General features: G+C 34.3%; 2 protein-coding genes across 2 annotated transcripts; one reads left to right on the top strand and one right to left on the bottom strand.

The window, feature by feature from the left end:
- The first annotated feature begins 31 nt into the window (after window positions 1-31).
- LOC127154043 (afadin- and alpha-actinin-binding protein-like) lies at window positions 32-8,595 on the top strand. Its single transcript, XM_051095420.1, has 12 exons — window positions 32-315; window positions 2,733-2,879; window positions 2,988-3,191; window positions 3,273-3,383; window positions 3,478-3,613; window positions 6,206-6,281; window positions 6,369-6,549; window positions 6,656-6,803; window positions 6,961-7,091; window positions 7,284-7,457; window positions 7,547-7,658; window positions 7,730-8,595. Exons 2-12 carry the CDS (start codon window positions 2,757-2,759, stop codon window positions 7,789-7,791), a joined length of 1,458 nt encoding a protein of 485 aa, XP_050951377.1. The 5' UTR covers window positions 32-315; window positions 2,733-2,756; the 3' UTR covers window positions 7,792-8,595.
- Window positions 8,596-10,102: 1,507 nt separating this feature from the next.
- On the bottom strand, window positions 10,103-10,594 carry vtg2 (vitellogenin 2). Its single transcript, XM_051095159.1, has 2 exons — window positions 10,451-10,594; window positions 10,103-10,365 (listed from the first exon to the last, which is right to left on the bottom strand). Exons 1-2 carry the CDS (start codon window positions 10,568-10,570, stop codon window positions 10,240-10,242), a joined length of 246 nt encoding a protein of 81 aa, XP_050951116.1. The 5' UTR covers window positions 10,571-10,594; the 3' UTR covers window positions 10,103-10,239.
- Between the last annotated feature and the right edge of the window lie 66 nt (window positions 10,595-10,660).

Below are 10,660 nucleotides of genomic sequence, written 5' to 3'. Positions count from 1 at the left end.
TTTCAGTAACTAGCCTATTTTAGTTTTTAGCACCTGCATTGACAGCGACGACGCCTATTGGTGGATATTCCGCGGGGGTGCATGAGTTACAGCCAATGACACGCCCTCGTATTCGTTGCATGGCAACGCATTTGCTTGTGAGTGTTTTCGTTCAAGGTTGAGCTGTGCAGAAGGCGCCTGCATCAATGTAACGACGGGCCACCGAAAGACGGTTTATTACGCAAACTTATCTGGAAAATGTGTCAAAATGTGCCGAATGGAGAGAAATGAAGCTGACAAACCTCACGAGTGCTCTTGAATGCCAAAAGATACGCAGTAAGTGAACCGCTGATGGTTTACAACTCAAAGTCTTCATTTGTTAAACGCGACATCTGTGTTATTCCTAAATATTAAAGACGTAAATCGCTTCTGTGTCGCATTATCATCAACACTGTGTAAATTCGGCGTCCTAGTGTAGAAATCCTTCTTTTCACCTTAACCTACTTTAGTTCTGATCATGGTGTGTACTAGGTGTGTGCTATCCAGAAATATTTAGGTTTTCATTAATTTTTTGTATTAAGTCGTTTGGTGGAATAACCATTTTTTGACATTGTCTCAGTACTCACACTTATTTAAAATGATTTGTATATTTTTTTGGTTACAATTTTATAGCAGTTTGGTAAACTGTTACACTACCAGTCTTTTTTCTATTTAATATTCATTTAGTGCTCACCAAGGCGACATTTATTTGATCCAAAGTGCAGCAAAACAGTACAATTTTGAAATATTTTTACTATTTAAAATAATTGTTCTATTTGAATATATTGTAAAATGTGATTTATTCCTGTGATTTCAAAGCTGAATTTTTAGCATCATTTCTCCAGTCGCATGATTCTTCAGAAACCATTCTATACTGTATATGGACCACAAAACCAGTCATAAGGGTACATTTTTCAAAACTGAGACTTATACATCATCTGAAAGCTGAATAAATAAGCTTTGCATTGATGTATGCTTTGTTAGGATTTGTTGAGATGCAACCATTTGATAATCTGGAATCTGAGGGTGCAAAAAAATCAAAATATTGACAAAATTGCCATTAAAGTTGTCCAAATAAAGTTCTTAATGTATATTACTAATCAAAAATTACGTTTTCATATATTTACAGTAGGAATTTTACAAAGTATCTTCATGGAACATGATCTTTACTTAATTTCCTAATGATTTTTGCCATAAAAGAAAAATCAATCATTTTGACCCATACAATGTATTTTTGGCTATTGCTACAAATATACCCCAGTGACTTAAGACTGGTTTTGTGGGCCAAGGTCACATATAGAATATTTTGATTCACTGCTCAAAAAAACATTTATTATTATGTTGAAAACAGCTGAGTAGAATTTTTTTCAGATTTCAGAAGAACAGCATTTATTTAAAATAGAAATATTTTGTAACATTATAAATGTCTTTATTGTCACTTTTGATCAAATTAAAGCATCCTTGCTAAATAAAAGTATTTATTTCTATAATTTCTTTTCTCAAAAAAAAAAAAAAAAATATATATATATATATATATATATTTCAGGTAAATGCTGATCTTTGAATTTTTCTATTCATCAAAATATTGATAATAGTAATAATAATAATAATTAAATGTTTCTTGAACAGCAAATCAGCATATTGGAATGATTTCTGAAGGATCATGTGACACTGAAGACTGGAGTAATGATGCTGAAAATGTAGCTTTGATCACAGGAATAAATTACATTTTAAAATATATTCAAATAGAAAGTTATTTTAAATAGTAAAAATATTTCAAATTTGTACTTTTTTGCTGTACTTTGGATCAAATAAATACGGGCTTGGTGAGCTGAAGATACTTCTTTAAAAACATTAAAAATAAAAAAAATTAAAAGTGTATTTCAAATGTACTCCTTTTTTTTATAGTGGCGTCGTAAAGCACCTGAAATAAATAAATAAATATTAAGACAGTACAGGAACCTTTAACATCCATGGAACCATGGAAGGTCTTTAAAGTGGAAAATGTTCTTGAGATGTTTCAAATGTTCTAGCTGTTTTAAATGTTTAAATGTTTATATTAAAGATCAATGAAAGGTTCTTTTATGGCATCACAGCAAAAAAAAAAAAAAAAACTTGCATGATACTGTATTTTACTTGAGAACTTTGGTGGAGAGGGCAATTTTAAATTATCATCCTAAATGTTGGTCTGTTCTTTACAAAAATCCATTGCTGGGCTTCATAATTCAGACTTTGAATGTTGTGCACAAATCATATGGACTACATTGTTAGGTTTTAATTTATTTATTCTTTTTTTTTTTTTTTTTATCCTTTTTGGAACTTGACAAATGTGGTAACAGCAGGTTTGAAATGATGAGGGTGAGTAAACCATGACATTATTTCTAGGCAAAATATTGCTTTCAAATCAGTTGCATTTGGCATATTATTCAAGTTTTCAGCGCATAGGTGTGAGGACAGAAACAGAGATTTCAGCCGGTGCTCCAGATAACCAAAGTCTCATGGGGAAAGGGAAAGATTAGGCGACTCAAAATACTGTGGAAAGTTATTTTGAGGACAGGTTCCCCTCCTAACCTCATTTGGAGCAGTTTTCGCATTCACTCAGAATCGGTACTGCATGTACTTGAGACAAAGCTTTACATTTAATAGAGCATTTTTTGATTATGCATTATTTTATACAGCTAACTATTTGTGTCTATGTTCTTGTTCTTTTGTAGAACATATAGGCTTTATTGACTAGAATGTCTCCTTCAAGATTATACTCGGCATCGGTCATGTCTCCCCTGCCTTTAAGCTCTTTCAATGTCTCAAGCAACTTCTGCACGGAAGAGAATATCTCAGAGTGCATTCTATACATCAATCAGGTAGGTGCTTTTATATTAGTTTGCAATTTGTCTGGTGAGTTTGAAGAAGAAGAATCTAGTAGAAGAACCTTGTATTGTTAAAGAACTTGCCACTCTTTACATTCACAGGAGTTGTCGTCCCTGTGCTTTCCACCAATTTTCCGAAACTCGGACGACATCCGTGATCTTGATGCTGTGGTGGCTCTAAACAACATACATGACTTGCTTCAGCTGCACCGTCGAGCTGTTGGAATGATGGAGGAGCTGGAGGTGGAGCAGCTCAAGTCCAGCAGTGACCTGCATTACCAACATCTCACCAACTCCAGGCTAAAGGTTTGGCTATTTTTAAAACACTTTTTATTCACTTTAAAGTAAACAAAACAAGAAAAACTATGAATTTTCACTGTTTTGTAGGACCAGCTTGAACTCTCGAAAAAGGAAAACATGCGCTTGCACGAGCGAGAGCGTCAGCTGGAAACAAATGTAAAGACTTTGCAAAACTGCCTAAAAGATGCAAAAGAAGAGGTATGAAAAATAACCAAGAAAGCTGTTATGTTGGACATCATGTTTGTTTTCTACAGTGGTCAACTCAAAATCAAATATGGTTTTACTTTGTTAGGTACAAAGGCTGCAGGGTATAATTGCAAGTCGTGCCACACAATACAACCATGATATTAAGAGAAGAGAAAGGGAGCACAACAGAGTAAAGGAGCGCCTCAATCAACTACTCATTGCCAAAAAAGAAAATAAACAAGGTAATATATATATTACATTAAATACATGTTGTGTTATCGCCATCTGTAAGATTTCATATATCAAGGCCTTTGATAAAAAAATACAGTACAAGGGCAATATGATATATATATATATATATATATATATATATATAATAGTCTCTTATATCTATATATAATGAAGTCTCTTCTGCTCATCAAGCCTGCATTTATTTGATCCAAAGCACAGCAAAACAGTAAAATTTTAAAATATTTTTACTATTTAAAGTAACTGTTTTCTATTTGAATATATTTTAAAATGTAATTTATTCCTGTGATCAAAACTAAATTTTCAGCATTATTACTCCAGTCTTCAGTGTCACATGATCCTTTAGAAATTATTTTGATTTGCTGCTCAAGAAACATTTATTATTATTATCATCAATTTTTAAAACAGTTGAGTACATTTATTCAGGATACTTTGATGAATAGAAAGATCCAAAGACCAGTATTTATCTAAAATATCCAAAATGTAACTCTGGACCACAAAAGGGTACATTTTTTAAAATTGAGATTTATATATCATCTGAAAGCTGAATAAATAGGCTTGATGTATGGTTTGTTAGCAATGCATATTACTAATCAAAAATTTGGTTTTGATATATTCACGGTAGGAATTTTACTAAATGTCTTCATGGAACATGAACGATCTTTACGATCTTCATGATCTTTATCCTAATGATTTTTGGCATAAAAGAAAAATCGATAATTTTGACCCATACAATGTTTTTTTTGGCTATTGCACAAATATACCCGTACTGTTTAGGGGCCAAACACTGTATCTATTTTGTATCCACTGGCGTTCTTATTATTCTTCTTCTTCTGTTTCTTCCGCTCTTGAGTCTATGGCAGCCCACAGAACCGCTTGTGGGAAAGTTGTGAAATTTGGCACACTGATAGAGGGCAGTCTCAAACATTAACCACAGCAAGTTTAAAGTCTTTAATTCAAACTCTCTAGCACTTCCAAAATTGCAATCATTTTAGGCTAATAGCTTTTGAACCATAAGGCACAGAAGGAAAATTATTTTTCCCCCTGAATCCTTGGCTCATGCTAAGTCGAATAAAGTCCAAAATTCAAAAATCATAAGGTTTAGTTTTTTTTTCTACAATTTTTGTTTGAAAAACCTACTAGACGGTTTGTCTGATTTTCACCAAAATTGGCTCAGATCATCTTCAGACCATGCTGGCAAAAAGTTATGAAATTCAAGTTGATTAGTCGAACCGTTCTTGAATAACACGCAAACTAATTCTACGAAAAGCGCGCAAAAATGGATGTGAGGCTATATATCCGCAACAGTTAGGCGTATTGAGACCAAACTTGGTGTGTGTTATAACAAGCATGACCTGAGACTACCTGCAGTGTTTCGACGCAGTGCCACCTAGTGGTCAGGAGATATGAAAAATGGTTATTTTTGCTTGTAACTTCTGAATGGTTTGGCTGAAAATCACTCATTTGGTGCATCATGCCGAGTCAAACCATACCCAATTTTCCCATGTCAGCCATTTTGGGTGACGGCCATATTGAATTTTGTCAAAAAATGCTATATTTTACGAACGCATTGACGTATCATTATGAAATTCGGTATGTGTCTTTCCGCACCATGCCCTGACAGTACTCAAAAAGTTTGGTGGCAGCGCCACCTTGTGGCCAAAAGTTATAAAGAAATTTACAAAAACGCTAATAACTTCCGCTTATTGTAATGACAGTGAGAACATCAAGCCGAGAACATTGATACCCATTACGCCAATATTGGCCAAACATCCTGTCTGCCATTTTGATTAATGTACAAAACCTACTTTTTCGAACTCCTCCTAGAACGTTAGTCAGATTTTCACCAAATTTGACTCAGATCATCTTCAGACCTTGCTGGCAAAAAGTTATGGATTTTGTGTCAATATACGGAACGGTTTTCGTTTAGCGCATCAACGAATTTGCTGGAAAGATGCCAAACTGCATCTGAGGCTGTATTTCTGCAAAGCTTTAACATATTTGCACCAAACTGTATAGGTGCCATTGTCACCTCACTCTGACCACGCAACATCAATTTGGTAACAGTGTCACCTATTGGTCAGAAGTAATACACTATTCATTAAACATTAAAAATGAAATGTCCAAAAATGCTAATAACTTCTGATTGCATTAGTCTATTGTAATAAAACTGTTCACATGAAAATGCTGTTCTTATGAACTTTCTATACATCAAAGAAACCTGAAAAATTCTGCTAATTCAACATAATAAAGTTTTTTTGAGCAGCAAATCAGAATATTAGAAGGATTTGTGGACATGTGACTGGAGTAATGATGCTAAAAATGTATCTTTGAAATCACAGGAATAAATTGTAACAAAATGTCACTGTTTTTGTTGTACTTTGGATCAAATAAATGCTTCTTTAAAAAAGAATAAAAATCTTGTTCAAAAACTTTGGACTGGTAGTATATACTCATTGGAAAATTGTTTTAGAATTTCATTGATTAATTGTGTAAATAAACAGTTCACCCAAAACTGAAATTGTTTAATTATTTAGTGACCTTCATGTTAGTTTAAGTCTTTTGAAAATAACTTCTACTTTCAGGAATGGAAGTTTTGAATTATGTTGGAAGGTCAGATGGGAGGAGATGTCTTTGGAAAACTGGAAAAACTGAATCCAGGTAAAAGACATAATCATTCGTCTTGTTTGTTGGCATTTTAATGGTTTGTTACTTTAGACATTATTTTTGTTTTGGGTTTTTATTCAGACATGAGGGAGAGATGTACAAAACTCTACTCAGTGAATTCGATAACCGTCAGAGGGAGCTAATGGTGGAAAACATAGAACTGAAGAAGGTGCTTCAACAAATGAAACGAGAGATGGTGGGGGTTTTAAATTCAAAGAAAACATGCCAAAGGGAAGAAAAACAAAGCAATAACACAGATCAGGTTAGACCTGTCTTGTTCATAACAGTCATTTTACACCACACATTTTATGATACAGCTCAAAATTGTGTTTGCTAATATTAATATATATAGTTTTGTCATATTTCAGTCGACTCTGCAGACAAATTCAGATGACGACGAACCCATAAAAGGACCTCCTGAGATGTCATGTGATCATGCACGGGAGAAACTCACCAACAGCATTCGTCAGCAGTGGAGGAAACTCAAACACCATGTTGAAAGATTGGACAGCCAAGGTAGAGGATGCCGTTATCAGACCTTTAGAGGAAATCGCTGTCATCACAATCTTCTTCATTCTTGAGCATCCTTATCACCTAATGCACAGAATGTTACACATCAGACTGAAAGAAAGAAAACTATTGTATGATAAATATATTGCATTTTGTGTTAAAGCATCCATGGTGCAAGATGGAGACACTGAAGAGATGATCTCCAAACAACTCCATGAAGAGGAGATAGAGAGGCTCAAGCTAGAAATCCAGCAGTGCAAAGAGTTCATTCAGACTCAACAACAACTTTTGCAAGTAAGTTGAGGTACAATTTCATTCAGTCAGAGTCAATGATGTTTAAAATCACAAGTAAACACAAGTAGAGCTGCGTTTCTACACAAAAAGTTGGAGTTTTCGCAACGATGCCATAGAAGAACCATTTTGAGTTCCCCAAAGAACCTTTCAGATGTTTCTAAGAGAATATTAACATTGCTTTATTTTTTACAGCAACAGCTTAACACACCATGTGATGAGGAGACCGCAGCTGTTCTGAATGACTCCTACATGCTGGAAGAGAAGGAACGCTTGAAAGAAGAGTGGAGAGTGTTTGAAGAACAGAGGAAAAATTTTGAAATGGAAAGGAGAAATTTCACAGAGGCTGCCATTAGATTGGGTCATGAGGTTCTGGCTTATGATTGATTTTTTTTTATAGACTTCAGAATTCAGTTTTTAGTTTTCTTGATTTGAATCGTATTTTTCTCTCTTTTCAGAGGAAGTGTTTTGAGGACGATCGTGCAATGTGGCTCAAACATCAGTTTCTGAACACAACATTTGCAGATCAAATGAAACCACAAAGTCGCAGAACTGATGAACTTTCAAAGCGTAAGTTCATGTTTTTACTAGTTTATTTTCTCTTTAAAATAAAACTTGAAATTTGCTTTTTGATTTTGCAGACTCTGGTCATGAAGAGAAACTCATTTCAATTTCTGGTAAAGTCAGCAAATCTCATCTTTAGTTTGACCACACCCATGGAACTGCGTGCAGATGAACCTACATTTTCTTCCAACACAAGAAGAAAGACAACTAGAGCCAATCCAGATGAGTTTGAATGTGAATGAAGTCTGCGAGTATCTTTAAGAAGAACGTTCAACATATGGACATGTATATTAAACAGAATCATGTTAATTTGTGGTAAGATTATAAGAGATTAAACGCTGCTGAATCTGACAAGCCTCCGAATTTTTGTTTTGAAATATAAGCAATGTTTTAAATATGGCCGTAATGATGTTTTGAAACATTTAGCATTTTCATTTAGAAATTCCATATAGATATTTATTCAGATTGCATTTTGCTAGACGAAATCAACTAAAGTATGTCTAAATTTCACGTTATTGTTGCGTAAGTTCTAGCTTTTTATGGGTTACGTCTAGGTAGTTAAAATGACATCATATTCAACAGTATTGTTATGCTTTTTTAATTTATTTTTTGTGCCTTTTTACTTGTTACTGAATATAAAGTATAGTTACTTCAATCAAAGTTGTAAAGAATAATGCATTTTTGACTGATCTAGGTAAAATTGTTTATGTTCATTGTATTTGTACATTTGCCTTTTAAATATATTTTACTTGTTTTCTTTTAGATATTTTGTATGTAATCATGTTTACATCAGCTGAAAAATCACAAAGATTTGATTTATTGTTGCATGTGGATAAAGTGCTTTATCATACTAACATATGCTAAGGACTGATTCTAAAGTTAATGTATTTTAGATATAAAACAGCTCCATTTATATAAAATGGAATAAACACAGCTTTCTGATTGTTTTGTTCATTATTTATTCTAATAAAGTAACTTTGCAAAGGCCTGAAATAACAGTTTCATCCTTTTTAAACATTTACATTTAAATACAACTTGTCAGCTGGGCTACAAATTTACCTTCAGCTAAACAGTGTTTACGTTTTAAATCATTTTCAGACGGGATGATGTCACACCTTTCCTTGGTCGGTTGACGCACACACGTTTTAACGTTTGGCGCGTGAGGTGAACTTTCTCACACAGTGACTGCTGTACTGATAATGGCGCGAAGGAGAATTTCGAATTTTTAGCTGTCCATTCAAATCAAAACTCAGAGGAACATGACTTACCGTGTTAAGGTAAACCTACCTTACGATTTCCTGCTCTCTCAAAATGCTGTAAAATACGTAAATATAAAATCTTTATTAAGAACTGTCATATACAGGGTTAGATAAATGCCCCGCCCACTGAGTGGCAAAAAGACTGAGTGGCAGCATTGGTTTCAGCGTGAATGCTGTGAAAGAACACACAAAACACCTCTAAAACCAGAACGAGCTTTGGGACTGACTGTACATAGAGATTTGACAAGAAACCTGAGGTATATTTTACAGGCCAAATGCTACAGAAAAGAAAAGCAAATGGATCGCTGCAATTCAAATAAACAAATGGACTCCAGGTGGCGAAACAGATTTGCAGTTATCATTTCATGTTAATATGTTGAATATTGCGGTATAAACACACCGTATATATTGTATTGTCGCATGTTATATAGACAACTCACCAATGAAATATTTACCGTCTTAAATTCTGCATAACTGGATGTTTTTAAATAAACACTGACAAGTGACTAGATAAGATTTTGGGCTGGACCATATGACCATATAACATGGGGTTAAGACCAGCCTATTTTCATTTACAAAATGTGTTCACCGGCAAATCTGCTTTGTTTATTTCCCCGGCGTTGAAATCAGGCACATATAAATGTCAGGAAACACGATTCCTGGCTGCATATCAATATCCTTGGACCACTGGATATTTGGTAAGTTGTAAGGAACATTATACTGAGTCCAGCAAAATGATTATCGTTTTGTTTTACTCACGTTTTTGCAGCTTCCCTATTAAATCCATTTACGCAGATACTTATTTTGCCGCTCAGTCCGGCTGAGGGGGCGTGTTCCGGCGGGAATGTGACGTCAATGCATACCCTCTATGGTCATAATCATAACTGTAACTAACACACTTACAATATTATTGCTGCTCTGCTTGAGATTGTCATCTGTTGACAGATTATTTCTTAATCGACTGTATTATGAGGGAATTGGGTTATGTGAAAATGTTCTCTAATGACATTTCACCTGAACTTTTGGATAGAAGCAAACGACATTGCATTGTTTGAAGGTCATTCTGATTGTTCAGTTATTGTTTTGTGGTTTTAACATTATGTGTTGACTGTTTCAATTATATGTAGGCAATTTGTTAGCATTGTTTACAACAGTAAAAAAAATCTGAAATGAAAACAGTTCACAAGTCACTAACTTGCAGGGTGTTTATTATAATTTCTTGCATTACATCAGTGGTAAAATTCAATTAAACTGTCAAAAAACAATTAATTAATTAATTATGAATACAGCTCACATTTTCTTAAATGTAAAATGTAATTCATCATGTTTTATTCTTCCTTGATGTGTTTATGGATCCAGGAGAGAATGTCCTCATCAATATGAATGGAAAGGGTTCCATCTGGATTGATGGGAATAGCGACAGGAAGGGGAATAGCCATTCTTGACAGTGTCATCTATAGCAACAGGAACAAAAACTATTAGTTGCATTTTCTAATTATATCTTTGTGTGGGTCATAATTTAAAGGAAAGCTATTTCACCTCTGGAATCCTAGCAATGACATTCAGGGACTTCTGAGCTGGCAAGGCTGCAGTCAGCTCAATCTCTTTGTCAGCATTCGCTACTCTTTCAAGTCTAAATCCCGCCTTGAGAGCTGCCATAGGGATGTGCTTAGCCAGCCTAGTTGTGAAAGGGCACACAGAGAAAAGTAGATAATTAAACCAGTGCAATTTACTACAGTATACATTTGT

This window comes from Labeo rohita, chromosome 22 (genome assembly GCF_022985175.1).
Source record: "Labeo rohita strain BAU-BD-2019 chromosome 22, IGBB_LRoh.1.0, whole genome shotgun sequence".
In the NCBI taxonomy this organism is placed as follows: Eukaryota; Metazoa; Chordata; class Actinopteri; order Cypriniformes; family Cyprinidae; genus Labeo; species Labeo rohita.
This window is presented reverse-complemented; position numbering and strand designations above follow the sequence as displayed.